The sequence below is a fragment of the Epinephelus lanceolatus genome, chromosome 18, assembly GCF_041903045.1.
Source record: "Epinephelus lanceolatus isolate andai-2023 chromosome 18, ASM4190304v1, whole genome shotgun sequence".
Taxonomy (NCBI): domain Eukaryota; kingdom Metazoa; phylum Chordata; class Actinopteri; order Perciformes; family Serranidae; genus Epinephelus; species Epinephelus lanceolatus.
The window spans coordinates 33,635,198-33,652,613 of record NC_135751.1 but is presented as its reverse complement, the minus strand read 5'-3'; the positions used below and the strand labels follow the sequence as shown (position 1 = coordinate 33,652,613).

The 17,416-nt window shown below is 40.1% G+C and overlaps 1 protein-coding gene across 1 annotated transcript in view; it reads right to left on the bottom strand.

Moving 5' to 3' along the window:
* Positions 1-1,047: 1,047 nt before the first annotated feature.
* The window catches only part of prkcbb (protein kinase C, beta b), a 173,640-nt gene continuing 157,271 nt past the window's right edge, over positions 1,048-17,416 (bottom strand). Inside the window, exon 17 of the mRNA XM_033644341.2 lies at positions 1,048-9,062. Within this exon, the coding sequence (XP_033500232.1) occupies positions 8,907-9,062 (156 nt within the window). The 3' untranslated portion in view covers positions 1,048-8,906. The remainder of the gene's footprint in view (positions 9,063-17,416) is intronic.

Here is a 17,416-nt window from a genome sequence, read left to right as displayed (position 1 = left end):
GCCAGAATTTCCGTGAATGTTGGGCCGTTTTTGCCAGCAAGCTGCGAGCGTTTAGACACACAGAGCCGGATTGGCGAGTTGATCTGAGGTGCCCAGTTTTCCGCCACATAGGGTAGTCATATTGGTGGAACCCTTTTAGTTTAAATAGACCGAGGCAGCCTTCCGCAACAGGAGGGGCTGTTGAAGACTTGTGGGAGGAGCTGTTGATGACACTGCACAGGTGAGCCACTGGATAAACAGGAAACAGCTGATAGCAGGAATGAGCAGCTAGTAGCAAGAGGGAAACGCAAACCTGACAGACACTGTAAAGATGAGCAACTGGGGAGACAAAGAATTGCGCGCCCTCCTTGTCCTCGCAAACAAAGAGGCCATTAACTGTCAAATGATGGGGACGGTGAAGAACGGGCCGACTTATGAGAGAATTGCCAAAGAACTGACCAGCCGTGGCTTCCCTCCCACGTCACTGTTTACGTCACATGCTGAGCTACACGTTTTGTTACTTGCTCACGACCCCCATTGCCCCAAAAAAGCGCATTCTGTATAAACAAAAGTAGGTAGGCGGCATTTTGCTGCACTCCTCAATTTTGTTTTTATACTGCCAATGCTGAAAGAAGACTGATTGGGTTTTCCTTCTCTGTCAGCCTATCATCTTACTGCTCCTCATTTTAAATATGGTTCTTCCTTGCTGCAGTCTTGCTCACCCTCCACCTCCCCATGATCACCTAGTCTTTACAGATCCATCAGCCTCATCCATCTCATCAGCCATCAGGCTCAGTGTCATCAGTCACCACCACCACCAGTGTCTGGACTCCATGGGGGGATTTATCCTGCTGCTGCTCAGATGTCCCTCGATCACAAAATATCTCCCTCTGGTGTCCAAGTGCCCAGGACTATTAAATATTATCTTTACACACAAACAAATACTTTTCCTTTTACAATTTGTGCTTATATGTTTGCAATAGTATACAAGAGCAATTTTTACTCTTAATAAAAAACTATAAGTAAAAAGAAAGGGAAAGCACATTCGACTGGAAACGAGACAATACGTGATCTTTCAACACAATTTTTTATTCTACAATCGAAAACATCACAATACACATTTTCTTATTAGTAAACTATCTCACAAAACAAATTCTTACTCTTTCTTGTAGTATATATTCTCTGTTCTCTGCATGTAAAAATTATCTTCAGGTTATTGTTAAACTATTTGTTGTTTAGCACGTAAGCCAAAATCAAAGCAGAAATAAGTTCAACAGGCAAGCATCAAATTTAAATCGTCCTAATAGCTCATCAGATTTCAAGTTTAATGTCAAGTAGCCTTCGGCGAGACTACTGATTGCAAGAGAGAAAGTGAAGAATATAGAGGGGAGGCAGGATGGGACAAATCAGGGATAACGAGAGGAGAATTAGGAGAATAAAAACAAGCGGGAAGTGGATCTTGAAAGGGAAAGAAGAGAGGAAACTGGCGGAGAGGACGAGTGGAGGGAAAAAAAGCCGATAGAGAGGGGTAAAGGTCAAGAGAAAAGAAAATGAGGTAAGAAAAAAGACAATGAGGAAGCTGAGTGGGAGAGGAAGAATGAGTGGGAAAGGTCAGAAGAAAAAATAAAATGACAGACGGAAAGGCGTGATCAAAGAAAAGGTCGGAAAGAACGACAGGACTGAAGGAAGGAGGACGAGTTGGTCCACTTTTAGGCCATTACTGTTCCACCCTGCAGGATCTACAGAATCATATGAGTGGGTGGGTGGAAGCCAGTTAAACAGGTGATTTAAAATATCATTTTTCTGTTTTCTATTGCAACTCATATATATATATAATTTTACCCCTAAACATAAATGTCTCTGTGTATAAATGAAGTCATGGAAATGGAAGACTCTTACCCCTATAGACTTGAAAAATATTTATATATGTACAAATGAAGCAGAACACGGCGCTCGTATTACTTCATAGATAGATAGAACAATGACATGAGACACATCTTTTATCATAAAGTAAGCAACATATACCCTATTAATGTCTAATAAAGTAACACACCAGTCCACCAATCAACACTTAATATAGGATTAATCCATATCATATGGAAGAAGATATGAAAGAGTAAGAGAGAGATCATCACATGCATGCATAGTATAACTCCTTAAAGTCCTGATGTGGGATTTTTAACACCAAACGTAAGCATAATGAGTAACTGGCTGATGATTGTGTTACCGGTTCTTAAAACGCCGAGAATGGAGCGCCATGAGGAGAATAAAAAAAACGTGTTTATATATATGTGTAACTGTAGATGTGTGGCTGTTCTCATGTCATGTTAGCTCCCTCAGGTTGGTGCTGTTTGGTCAGGTGCAGATAGAGGCTGTTAGCTTCTGTCTTTGCCGAAAAAAGAGAGATTTCTTATAAGATTTAAAGACTGCACAGTACTTAATATATCTGAACTACATGCATGTACAGTTACACACTCATCCATTCACTCAGTCACACACACACACAGGTAGATGCAGCTGTTGAGTGCTATTGAATGCTTCAGGGTCTACGGTTCCCAACAGCAGATGTTAAGAGTAGGCGTTATTAACATAAGGAGATATTTACATTCTTGACCTGAGCAATGCACAGCTCTATGCTTGAGAGAGGCCCACACACAAATTATACTTTATACAGGGAACAAAAATTTAAAACGCAACACTTTTAATTTGGCTCCTATTTTCACAGGTTTAAGTTAAAGATCTGAAGAATTTTTACTCTCAAACTCTCAAATTTTGGTCACACATTTGCTAAAATCCATGTTAGAAAGCATTTCTCCTTTTCCAAGATAATCTACCCTCCTGACAGGTGTGGCATATCAACATGGTGATCAAACACAGGCAGCAACCTCCACCACTTAAAAATTAAGCCAACACGAAAGTGCAGAAAACTGCAGATCCTTGAATCTGAGTCCTGCACCGAGTCTGGTACTGGCAGGTACAATGGGTAGGCTGCAAAAAGTTGCGTAACGGGCACAGGTAAAAAATGAACTACATGTGGCAGTGGATGAGAACAAAAATACGTTTTTAATTTTTCAGAATAAAACAAAAAGATGTGCAGTATATGTATAATATTCTGACATTTCGATCACTATTATCAAGCTGCTATTCCTTTTATTTTGAAAGTCAAAGACACAAGTTGAACCTTTGACCCCATCATCACTGACATGGAGGAATAAAACTTTGTGGCCCGAGGATGAGGTGGCAGCCTACATCAAGTTCAAGACACCCAAGTAGGATCCTTTTGAGCTTTTATGGTGGTGGAAGGAGCATGCTAAATGTTTCCTAACCTGGTAGTGATTGCGCAAAATGTTTTCGCCATCCAGGCATCGATCGCAGCCAGTGACAGAGACTTTTCCTCAGCTGGATTTGTAATTAAAGAACGGAGAACCCGGCTAAATATAAGTGACTGTGATAAAATGATTAACTTTCACGGCAGAAATAAACATGTTTACACCCTGGTACAAAAATGGTTTCGGTCTCTATAGCTAATTTTCCCGTTCATTACAACTGTACAGGGGCTGAATTTTTATGTTACTCACCCGATTACATTTTAATAAGGCCTAAAGTTATGCATAATTTTGTGTGACAGGCTGTCAGTTGTAGTTTCCTTGGCTTCCACCCTCCCGCCTCACTTCAGGCTCCAAAATAACAAGAAATGCCGACCTTGAGGCTTCAAAACAGGAGTCCACAAACCAATGAGTGACATCACAGTAGCTATATCCATTATTTTTACAGTCTATGATTAAAGAGCATGATGACAGGTGTGCCTAGGGACTGTGACAGTAAAGGGCCACTCTGAAATGTGCATGATAATGCACGGCCCTGTGTTGCAAGGATCTGTACACAGTTCCTAGAAAATGAAAACATCCCAGTTCTTGCATGGTCTGCATACTCACCGGACATGTCGCCCACTGATCAGCCTCAGGATGCTCTGGATACGGCTCTACAGCAGTGAGCTCCAGTTCCTGCAAATATCCAGTAACTTTGCACAGCCATTGAAGAGGAGTGGGCCAATATTCCACAGGGCACCATCAACAGCCTGATCAGCTCCATGTGACGGAGATGTGTTGCACCACATGAGGCACAACAGATACTGACTGATTCTTTAGGGGAATCTAAGACCATAAAATACATTTCTGATGCACAAGTCATGTGAAATCCTGATAAGTGTCTTTTTTTCTCAAGATAAAACTGCACATTTCAGAGTACCCTTTAACTGCCACCAGCCCAAGGCACACCTGTGTAGTAATGACCCTGTTTAATCAGCATGTTGATTTGCCACACCTGTCAGGTGGATGGATACTCTTGGAAAAGGACAACTGCTCACTTACATTAATTTTAATAAATTTGTGGCCAAAATTTGAAAGAAATGTTTCTGCTGAGTGCATAAAAGGTCTTTGATCTTTAACTTTAGCCTGTAAAAAATAGGAGCAAAGCAAAAGGGTTGAGTTTAGATTTTAGTTGAGGTTACATTACATCATACAACATCTAAACAGAAGAACAGGACGGCAGAGTCAGATCTAGTGAAATTCCCCAAAGGTGAAAGAGCTAGGAAGGATCCTGTCAGTTTGTGTGTGCTTATATGTATATAAATATGTACAATATATGCATATGTATAAAGTATACATGAGGGTACTGCTTGTGCTGATTAAAGAAGGGGAAAACGTTCTAGGCCTGTGTAATGGACCTACAGTATATGTCTTGTGTGCCTCCAGGAGCGAACATTTCACAGTCATTGTCCGCCTTGTTACGCTTCACCTAATAATTCCAACTCTCAGTCATGGATTGGATCATATAGCTGTCTGTGTGTGTGTGTGTGTGTGTGTGTGTATGCGTGTGTGTGTGTACAGTACACAGAGCGAGTTGCCATGATAGCTAATGTAATGTGGTTTGAAGCTGGAAGGCAGATTTGCTGAATTTGAGCTGAATTTGAAATAATTGGCTTTATCCAATGAAGCCTTATGAACCGCACACACACACACACACACACACACACACACATACACACACACACAAAAATGAACATACATATATTCTAGCATATGGACGTTTGTCAGAACATGCACATATGTTTATGCCCACAAACACAGCACTAACACACACATACACAGGTGGGTGCGGAGAAGGAAGTGCAAAATAAATAACTGAGAAAAGCAGCATTGCTCTTGTTATTATTGCTGTTTGTGAAATTGCTCACTTGGGGGTTGTCAAAGCAGCTTCTCATTCACTGCATGTGCTTGTGTGTGTGTGCGCTCCACCAGTGACTGCTGCATCGCCAACCCTGTGACACCACGTCATACTAGTCTCCCAGTGAGGCCTTGTCAGAAGTACGGATTAGAGCCAAAACAAAAAATTAATAATAAAAGGAGAGACAACACGGGGAACGGGGGAAGGGAGAAAGGAGAAGGCAAGAGCCAAAGGAAGAAAAAGCAAGAAGAGAAGGACGAAAAGATTTGACAGGCTGTGAAGTTAGCTCATTAGGCATATTCCTCTGTGATGGCCTGGTGTGAGGCTCGGTCTGAGTGTGTGTCAGCAAAGTGCAACTCATGACAGTGCACAAGCTTGTTGAAACAGGCAACGATGGTCAAGACACACAAATTGAACTTATACACAGTGCTACTCATGATGCATGTTAAGATGGCCACCAAGCCTGCATACATTAGCCTCTAGTTATAAGGCTGCAGAAGATACCACTGACATGCAGCCCAGTCCCCAGAAGAAAATGTTGGCATTGTACGTTTCTGTAAACAAGATATGTTACATGTGCATGTTTCATACATATCATATTGACGTTTCTAAAGTGACATGGTATATAAGCTCACTTTGTCATCTGGAGGTGGAGGAGATAGTGGAGGGCACGTGACACCTAGGTGAGATGCGGGACATGGTGCAGAACACTGCAGACCACCGTTCAAGACCAACAAAACTGACTGACTTAGCAAGTCAGTGCTGTGTTTCTAGTAAGGATAGACCGATACATCGGCCGGCCGATATATCGGGCCGATATTTGAGTTTTTTACTTGTATCGGCATCAGCCGATACACGCGTGGGTTCGCGGATTTATTTTTCCCTGGCATGATTTACAGACAGGCATCCACGGGCAGCTCTGTGTTGCCAGAAGACCCTGCAGTGCACATGCAATGAATCCTACTGTGTACAGTAGTTGTTGTTTTATTTATGCTTCAGCTTAAATATTTGTTTATTTTTATAAAGACATTACTGGAAGATTTAAGAGCACTGAACTCTTTTTTTTATTTGAATGTATAATAATAATAATAATAATAATAATAATAATATTCTACCTGTTCTACCTCAACTTTCCATCTTGTTTTAGTATTTTTTACTGTTCAATAAATGTTTCTTATTTTAAACTGTAATATTTGTTATCATTGTGTCATTTTTTTGATGTAAATTGAGGGAGCAAAAGCAGTATTGGCCCCAAATATCGGCTCAAGAAAATCGGCAGTCCATAATCGGTCATCGGCTAAGGGTGATGGAAAAAAAATCTGTATCGGCATCGGCCCTAAAAAATCCATATCGGTCTATCTCTAGTTTCTAGCGGCTTTTTAGGCACTAAACAGGGGTGTTTTGTAGCGCTGTGTTTGTTTGTTTTTTGCTGATAGAGGCACAAAAAGCGGTTGTTTTTTGTCAAGACATCAATGCATTTCCTGCAGGGATAGTGGCACAAAAAGCTCTTGTTTTTTTGCTGAGACATCAGTGTTTTTCCTGCAGAGACTGGCACAAAAAGCTTTTTTTTTTTTTTTTTTTTTTTACACACATCACTGCTCTTCCTGCCAGGATACAGGCATGAAAAGCAGTTATTTTTTGCTGAGACATTGCTGCTTTTACTGACAGGACATAGGCACAAAAAGTGGCTATTTTTTGCAGAGACATCGCTACTTTTCCTGTCAGGATAGTGGCACAAAAAGCGGTTGTTTTTTGCTGAGACATCACTGTTTTTCCTGCTGGGACAGAGGCACAAAAAGTGGTGGGTTTTTTTTACCAAGACATTGCCGGTTACCTTGCCAGGATAGTGGCGCAGAAAGCAGTTGTTTTCACCGTGACATTGCTGCTTTTCCTGCTGCAATTGTGACCCCCAAACTGGGTATTTAAAGCAAAACATGACTTTTCCCAACCATTACCAAGTGTTTTTTGTGCCTAAACCTAACTACATGTCCGCTACATAATAATGTGCAAATGTAACATATCTGTGGTTGTAGAAATGTAAAATGCCAACATTTTTCTAGCGATTGGTTTGGAACTTATATAGATGCAGATGTGAATGCAGTTTGTGAGCTTCAAGAAGTTATCACTTTTGCTCCTATACAGTTTAAGTGATGAGAGTAACAAGATTTAAATATATAAAACAGCTAACATCATGGCATGTTAACAAAAACAAGACATTCTTCAATTTGGTCCGCTAGTGATCTAAAAACATTTGCGGAACACATCTAGAAGAAATCAGGGTGTATTTCAAGCTTGTTTTGGTCCCATCTGTTTATGCCCCATTGATGAAACTTGGAGCATTATGGAAAGAACATGAATCCATGTGTGGCCAGAAGACAAGACTAGAGAATGAGTGTGCCATGTTGAAAAAAAAATGTAATCGTACACATTCAAGACAATGCTCCTCAAATGCACCAAGCAGATCACACCTCAGAGACTGCTGCTTGTAGCCAATCAGATTTGTTTAAAATGGGTTTGTATTATGTCACAATTCAGTAATAAGTTACTCTCCATACTTTGTTTTACATTTACATGCACACTAATATTCCACTATTATTCCAAATATGACAATATTCCAAATATTATTTGGGTCATGTAAACAGTATAGGCATTTCAAATGAAGCATTTTACAATATGTTGGATATGCTGATTTTGGGTTTTGATAGCATTCTTGTGACATGTGTATAGCACATTCAGAATATATGTCTCAATTTGGATTTTTACTGCAGTTGCTGACAAACAGCCTCTTGCCTGTGGGGTGAAGATGCATGCCCAAAAGAAAAGCCCACATGTGTGCTTGGAAGGAGAAACACAACTTCTTTAAACAACATGAAAAACTTGGCTATTAGCAGATTTTTGGATATGCGAAGCCAACCTTTTTAAGAAAGAAGATGGAAGCTGTGGTTGGAAAAGTCTACCACTGGTTGAAAACTTTAAAGAATCCTAGCACAACCGCAGCCGTTCCACTTTCCCATATTTTGACATGACAAACAACATGTTAATCGAAGTATGCACGTAAACAGCTATAGTAGCAGAATATTAATTTTCATTAGCTACATGAGAAGCTTAGTAGGAATAAAAAACAGAATATTTTGTGCATGTAAACTTTGTTATTAATGCAGTTAAACTGGCAGACCATTACTGGAGAATGTATCACGTACTTTGATCAAGAAAAGTGAAAATAGGTTTGGTTTGTAGAAGCATTTGAGAAGACTAATGCCATAAACGAGCTACAAACCAAATTCTGCTGTTATAATTTTATCATAACATTAAGAAAAGGGAGCGCTTGTTCAGCTTGCAAGCAAGACTGGGTTGGCATTGTGTGTATGGCATCTGGTGGCAAGTGTTCAACTGTAGGCTTCTGGAATTTATATTTTCCTATAAATCTAGCATGTATATTGTCCTGTATAAAAAGCGCATTTGACACCAAGGGTATTTTTGATACAATACTTCGAAATCTTTGGTATCCAGTCTACTGTGCAAGTTTGGTGTTGCGATACCTTTCTTGTGCTTAAGTATTGGACAAACCCCAGTGTGGCCGAAAAGAAATGCAGGCATTTACTGAACATAGACAAAACAAGTAGACTTGAAGTGCTAGTTTGCCTTCCTATCTGCTCCGAAACCTCATTTTCTACCAGTCCATCAGTGTGATCGAATGTGTGTTAATTTCCAGGAGCCACATATTCAGGGTTGGTGAAGGAGAAGCCGAGGAACTCGTCCTGGTCCAGGTTCATGATGACGAGCTTGTCTGTCGGCGTCAAGTCCACCGGCATCTTGGTGAACTCCTTGTCAAAGTTACAGGTGTCCCGACGGTTTCTCTGCAGGAGGCATTAATGAGATTATGAAGGAGAGAGGGCATGATGGGAGGAAGAATTGAAGAGAAGGAGGACGGATAAAAAATGGTTGGAGGGGAATGGGATGGATTGGAAAGAAGAAGAAGAGAAAGCATTACTGTTAGATATCGAGTACAGTATCATCTGCATAGAAGCGGAAGTCGTCTTTGTTTGGACTTTGCCTTCATTCATGGTAGAGCTACATATTTTCAGATTGTTTAGTTATACAGTGTAGTTACAGTTTCTATACAAAGGTCTTTGGCTTGTAGTCATGTTTATTATTTTTAATTCAACTGTATGACTGACAAATTGACTTATATTTGATAATGACTGTGACTATCGTTGTCACAGTCTGGCTCTGTATCCAGGAGCCCTCAGACTGTTTGTGAAGAGTGAACTGGACTGTGGACTGAGTTGTATCTGGCATTATGTCATTTAAAGCTGGCCTTACACCAAATTACTTTTTAAGCAAATTTACTGTGGCAGACACATTTCAAGTGTCGGAAAAAATGATGAAAGCTTTACCTCAGTTCATGCACGCTCCCCTAATCTTGATTGTCATTTGGTGTAAGGTGTTCCTAAAACTCAGTCTAAGCTGTCTTGAGTCTTTTTCTCATCTTGACATTCTGACAAAATCATACATATTTAAGATTATCCTAAGTTTTTCAGTTTTGTCTCATGCAAATAGTTTGATGACTTGAACATTGTGAGCAACCAATAGCTGCACTCTCTCCAGCACCAAAAAAGAAGCAGCAAACCAGGTAGACAGTAAACATGGAGGGGACTCCAGGGAGTTGTGGAGTGAATTGCGTAAGAGAAGGAGAAACTGGTGGAGTTGTGGAGTGAACGAGAGCCTGTGTTTCACTGAGTGAGTTTGCATCTCATTACCATCATGGTCTCCTCTCACTAAAATAATGCAGCTATCCAACAGCAGCTGGAGGCAAGTTGAAGCAACAAAACCAAAAATGTATGCAAAGTTTGTAAGCAAATACAGTTTATCTTCATCTGATGCTGAATTGATAAGAATACTGCCGACATGATGCCTTTTATGTTGTGTTTCTGGAGTGATTGTGGAGTTTGGTGTAATATTTACCAAGAGCAGGATGGGAAATAATCTCAAAAAGAATCTACTTGCAAATAGTGACCCTGCAGGATTCATAGTCTTTGCAAAATCTTACAGTGTGGGACTGAAAACCCACACTGTCTTCAGATGGGAGAGGATGTCAGACTGTAGTCTTTTCAAAGTCTTCTAGCATATGGTAGAAGTTCCCTATTTTATTAAATTAGTCTGTCTATTTTTTTTACTCTGGTCTGAGCTCACAAAGCTATACTCAAAGGACTTTGTTTTCTTGGTTTTTGGTTTTCAGTTTGCTTTGTTTTTCTCCTGTGTTCTTGAGCTGCCTTTCCTTCCTTTGTCCATCCACACACCTGCTTTGAATCAGCATCGTTGGTCCTTCCCTGCTCCCAGAGCTTTTCCCAGCCAATCAAGCCGCTCTCCTGCCTGATCACCTAATTCCTCTCACCTGAGCTTCTCCGTGCTTCTCTCCACCTGCACTTCATCCCCTCGTCAGATTAGTTAGGCGCGATCGAATAGTCCTTTTTGCTTAGGAAGCTTCCTAAGTGAATGAAATGATCCGGAAGTATCTAAGTGCCTGCCATGATAAGAGCTCTTTGAATCCTCTTAATATTAAAGAAAGGTGCTTCAGTGCTTTTTTTTAAAAAATAATAATAAGTCAAGTATTCAACCACAGCCCTGGTTTTCAGTTCAGTCTTCGTTGGATACTTGGCTTTATTCTGTTATGATCAGATTTGCCTTGCCTGCATAAACCTTGAATAAAAAGTTTTTTCTTCAGCTTCTTGTTGCCTGCAGTTTCCTGTGCTTGGTCCAAGTGCTCCACTCGTCACGACAATTGTTAGACATGTAGTTTAGCATTTTGGGAAACACACACTTATTTGCTTTATTGCAAAGATTTAGATAAAAGAATCAATACTAATCTTATATCATTCTCTTCAATGTGAAGCTGGAGCCAGCAGCCAATTTTCTTAGCTAAGGACCGGAAACGGGGGAAACAGCTTGCCTGACTGTCTGAAAGTAATTAAATCAACCTGGAAGGTGCTGGAAGGTGGATATATCTAGGTTAGCTGCTTCCCCTGATTCCAGTCTTTATGCTATGCTAAGCTAAGCTAATCGGCTGCTGGCTGTAGCTTCATATTTCCATTAAGACGACTGGCTTTGAAAGTCTTGATGCTACAGTATTTTAGCCTACTTTGATTTTCTTTTGCTGATTAAAGAATGTTTTCAGATGAGTAAATGCAATGCTACTGTAAATATGCTGCATTGTATATACAGAAATCTGTCACAATGCCACCAAATCTCCGCAAATTTATCATAAACACAATAGATAAATTAAACAAAAAGGTCATTCATTTGATGGAAAGCCAATCATAGGGGTGTCCTGATGTACCAGTATTGATGACAACCATGATATTTAAAAAGTGTTGATATAACATTAATAAGTAGTAAGTAGATGACAGATGGGAGTGAGATACTCTACCCTAACCGAGAAAAAAGTTAGCTCAACATTTCTATAGATATTGCGGTGATATTGTTATTGTAAATTATTTTGGCCATGATAATCATATAGTAAATCTGATATTGTGCCAGCCCTGGTAAACACCTGTAAAGTTTTTTGTTCTGTATCTCATGACATTGCTGTTTCTGATCCAATAATTTCTTAAAACACATACCATCTCCATGTGCCCTCTGGAAATGGTATTTGCACTATCTGATTATGCAGGAAGCTCTAGCTGTCAACACTACCACATATTACGTATATAGGTGGTTTTCAAACTTTTTGTGCCCAATGCACACCAAGGGGCAAGCCAAAATTTTGAGGAATAGCTATAACGTGTTATCTTTCTCTCACGACATAAGACTATAAAAGAATAAAAATAAAACAAGTGGTTTCGTGATACTGTCTACTGACAGTTTCTTTTTCTCTTTTCTCAGTCCTCAGTGTTACTTTATTTCTCACCTGAATATCCAATCTCTCCAGTTTCGTCTAACCAGCTATGCTCTCTTTTTAACATTATCTCTATAATGCCAGGATATTTTTACAGCTCAACAATGAGCCTCAGCTTGTCCACTGTGACAGGTACAAGACTACAGAAGACATACCACACCTGACAGGGAAAGATGTAGGCAGAGTTGCCTGGCTGTACAAAAATGCTGCTTTTTCTGGAGTTTCACCACTGAAAATAGGACAGTGGTGTGTTCTGTCTGCCTGCTTTGCTGCTGATGCTAGTGTGTGGGTTTATATGGAAAATAACAGGAACGAACAGAGTGCCTTCCTCTTGTCCTGTCTTTGCTGTGATGGTCCTTTTTGTTTATGCTAAGATGCCACAAGTAATACCTGTATGAATGTTGGCAGATGAAAGTAAGATAAAAAAAAAGGAAGTTAAAAAAGATACATGGATATAAAGAAAGAGAAAGAGATAATTAGACGTCTCATAGTTTGAATAAAGTACAACTTAAGTATCAAAATACTGACAGTGGCAGGCAACCTATTCTAGAAAGATCTCAAAACAGAGGTAAAATAAAAAGTATTCAAGGATGAAGTGGGAGAGGGAGTAAGTAAGTGCAGAGGAGAGTCAACACTAAGAGATAGAAATGCTAGGCGACATGAATGAAGACAGGAAAAAACGAGGGACACTGGAGTACAGGCAGCAGCAACTGTGACTTTGTGTAGGAGGTGAGGGAAATCTCCGTGTGTATGTGAGTGTGTGTTAGTGGAGGGTTTCTCTGGGGCAGGGCATTGTTAATGCTCGGCTCAGTTGGTGGATGGACAGAGAAAGAAAAGAGCGAGCTGGGTGTTAAAGATGGAGGAGTGTATGTTAGTGCGTGGGGGAGGGGCAAGTTAGATGCGGTAAGTGAGCGGCTGCCATTTGATTCACTGACACTGACATACTCATCCTGTTGGTGAATTAATTCTTATGGGGGTTACCCATGCTGCAGGCATTCATGGCGCTGTAAGGCCCTATGTATAGGAGCAAACATATACATACATGCATACATACATACATATATACATATCACTGTATGCCATATAAGGCCTGTAGGATGTTCTTCAAAGAAGGAGAGTAAGGAGTAGCACAGACTGTGTGTGTGTTGTAATGTGATTGTGTTTAAACTGGTGAAGCAGGATTGGTTCGGGTGTTTTATACCTCATGTCCAGGGCACATACAGATGTGCAATATCTGTCATTCAATTTTGTTTGTGTGCGTAACAAATCGGGCTGTTCTCATGCACTGTTCATACGTATACCTATGATACCTATGTGAAACCTCCATCACATGACCAACATGCTGACAGGAGTAAAGAATGAAGTAATATAAAGAGCGAAAGTCCGCATTAGGAGGCAGGTTGGGGCGGTGAGTAGGTCAAACAAACACACGACTTTCCCTCAGGAGACCGATGTTTGTATCCCATGAAAAACCAAGTGAACTTTGAGTTGTTTAAGGTAAACTATGCGACTTTATGTTAAGTATGTAACGTTACATTATGTATGTAACGTGACAGGACTCAATCATGTTTCTTTTCCTAAACCTAACCTACATAACTTCACTTTCCGAAACCTAACCTATATGTAACTTCACCTTCCTAAGCTTAACCTACATAACTTTACTTTTGAGAAACCTAACCTACATAACTTTACTTTCCGAAACCTTACCTACGTAACTTTACTTTCCTAAGCTTGACCTACATAACTTTACTTTCGAGAAACCTAACCTATGTAACTTTACTTTCCGAAACCTAACCTATATGTAACTTCACCTTCCTAAGCTTAACCTACATAACTTTACTTTTGAGAAACCTAACCTACATAACTTTACTTTCCGAAACCTTACCTACGTAACTTTACTTTCCTAAGCTTGACCTACATAACTTTACTTTCGAGAAACCTAACCTACGTAACTTTACTTTCCGAAACCTTACCTACATAACTTACTTTCCTAAGCTTAACCTATGTAACTTTACTTTTGAGAAACCTAACCTACGTAACTTTACTTTCCGAAACCTTACCTACGTAACTTTACTTTCCTAAGCTTAACCTACGTAACTTTACTTTCCTAAGCTTAACCTACGTAACTTTGCTTTCCTAAATCTAACCCATGTATCTTCGCGTTAAATCCGTAACTTCATGTTATGTAAATAACGTTACAACACCATTCCTGAGTCGCTAATTTGTTCGATATCATAAAAATTGTCATATGTGCATTTTTGTAAGATATCACATGAATCCTTTTATGAAGATATGTTGAGCTAGCAAAGGTTATTTTATGGGCATCATCCCCAACATGGCCGTTTTCAACTTTCATTACACTAAAACTCTACCAATATAGTCTGGCTTGTTTCCTAAGATGTGCCACAAGAGGTACTGTATAAGAAAAAAAAAGTATTAAATTCAAAGATAATTCTACAGTAAATTAACATATTCATGTAGTTGTCATGGTCTGCTTTTTCATGTATACTTTTCCACGTGCACATTAAAATTCTATTCTGTTTCTAGAGCTCTCCAGTACAGCAGTCAGTAGATTATGGCTATTGGAAACACCTCTGTGGTCCAACCTGTTCTCATTCCCAGGGCATCAAACACTGCCACTTTCACACGTCCCTTGGCTTCTCATAGTGACGCACAGCTTAAAAAAATATTATAACACAAGATTAGTTTTGTGAAATGGTCGCAGTTAGGTTTAGACAGCAAAACTACTTTGTTGTTGGAGAAAACATCATGTTTTGGGTTAAAATAAATTTGTTCCATAGAGGGATGTAAATAAGTCACGTGAGTGATGTCAGTGTGCGACAACTGTGCATAAATTAGATAACATACATTGAAACAACAGTGACTTTTGGTTTCAGATGGAATACAGGTACACAAGTAACATAACATTACTCTAAGACCTTTTTTTTTGTTTCACACGGGACACGAACTGTGGTTTCCTGGATGAAAGTCCAGTTCCACCCTACACGTACCTTCTCGCTCTTTATACTACTTCAGTTGCTATAGTGTCATGTCATAGCACAAATGGGTTTTCACTGTAGTTGGTTGATAGCTTGGTGTGTCTCATTAATACGTTAAAGGATGCCTTCAGCATCTATATCATGTTCCAAAAGTTGTAACAAAGCAGCAGTATTTGACATTCCCAACTTGTAGACAGTATTCACCCCAACATCTAAGTTGTAATTAGGATGAGGAGAGCTCCAGTATATCCTACTTGGCATGTCTTAAAACCAAGCAAACAAGTCCACCGCTCAGTATAATTAAACCCAAATCTGAAGAATAATGTGTTGGAGAAAGGCACACAACTTTCCTATTTTTAACTCTAAAATCATATAACTGTTTAAGTTGTCTGATGGTGTGGCATAAGGCTTGCTCCTCACTTCTGTTGTTTGAAATTTTTGCAAAAGTGTTTGAAAAAATAATATTGCTGAACATACAGGTGAAAATCAGATTTTAAAAGTACAAACTGGAGTGCAAACATTCTGCACATTTAGCATTTATCTATTTAGGCCTACTGTGAAGGACTGTCTGAGCTGCAGCGTGATAAGGGCATTTCCTGTCCTTTTTCGTTTAAACTTTTTATCACTGGAAACATATTCTGAGTTCTGCTTGCCACAAGAAAACCCTGTTTACAGGAAACTGAGGTGACCAGAGTCCTCTTGCAGAGAGATACAACACAAATCAATGTCAGTACATCATTAGAATGTGGGACAAATGATTGTGAGTAGAATAACAGCAGAAAATAAAATAAAAAGTGGTACATTTTTCAGTGGCATAAAGAGAGCAGCAGAGCGGGACGGAAGGAAATGGATCAAATAAAAAGCTAGCCACATAAATATTCACGTCACTGAGCAAGTAGCGGTCACAGAGAAAACCACACAAGGGGTGATCTCAGAAAATCCACAGCCATAAATATATCCACAAAGTCAAGAGTCTGAGCCTTAAACAGCCTGTATGTTTGAAAAACACAAACAGCTGAAGCCACAGTCCAACTCACAGCACGAGGAAGAGGAAGGAGGGAGGTGACGAGAATAAGAGACAGGATTAAAGAAGAGGAGGATTCAGCGAAGTAGATGTTGGTCAAGTGCATCTTTAAGACCCCTCTAACAGTAGAAAGTCAATACAAGCTTGGCTGTTTATTTGGCGAGAGCAAGGCAGAGGAAGGCGGGGCCAGAAACAACAGCGAGAGAGACAGAGAGGGACAGGAGAGCTTTCGAGATCACAGGAACCACAAACCAGCGTTGCATCTCCTACCTTCATCTGCCAACTCTCCCATCAGCTGCGAGGAGCTCCCTCCATCCACAGGGACGCACCTGCCACAGCCGGCCCAGATCCACCTCACATTCCTGGGCATGATATCCACTAGTCTCTAGAGAGGCCTGTACTCGTGTGAATGTGGTGTAATTAACTTTCCAAATGACAGATCAGACATGTGGTTTGATTAACTTTAGTTTTATTTCACCATGTCAATCCACAGTCAGTACAAACTCCTGCCGTGCAGCCAACCATCATTAAAATCCACAGAACTATATTTTAGTGAAGATCCCAAAGTTTCCAAAGATACCAAATATGTCATTTTTGAGAGATCTGTGTAATAATGCACAATATGTCTGCAGATCCATTTGGTAGTATTTCCCCCATCACTGCCAAGTGTACGATCATTATTGGATTTGTACTATAACTTTGCCATTTGTGCAATAAATAGCACCTCAATTCCCAATCAATTACTTTAAAAACTTTATTATAAATATTTTTTTTTCCTTTATTTTTGTTGCTATTAATTGCATGTTCACTGAAACATGATGTAGCGTTACTAGAGCTGCCTTTAAAGAATAAGGGGGATGCACTGCTCAATGGTCAGCTGAAAGACGGAGACCATGAGATAAACAGTGTTCAGATCAGCATATTTTTGAACATCTATCTCAGTGACTTTGGGGTTCATTTCAACCAAACCAGAGCTGGTGATTGTTGGAACAGTGGACTAACTAACTAGATGACTAACAAGACTAAAGCCTAGTTCACATTGCACGATTTTCACCGCGATTTTGACGTCGCAGAGGATCTTGAGAGCCACCTTGGGTCGGAGGTGAGTCGGCAGATAGTCTGCCACAACGAGTCCTCATGTGTGAACAAGCCTACGAGCAAGTCGCCCCCCCGTCTGTGACTGGGACTGGATATCTGGCATGCTAGAAAACTGGCAAGCCGGAAAGCAACACCAACAATGGCTGTGTCCACAGGACCACGGGCAGCGCGTTGTGTTTGGACCCAGGCTCTGGA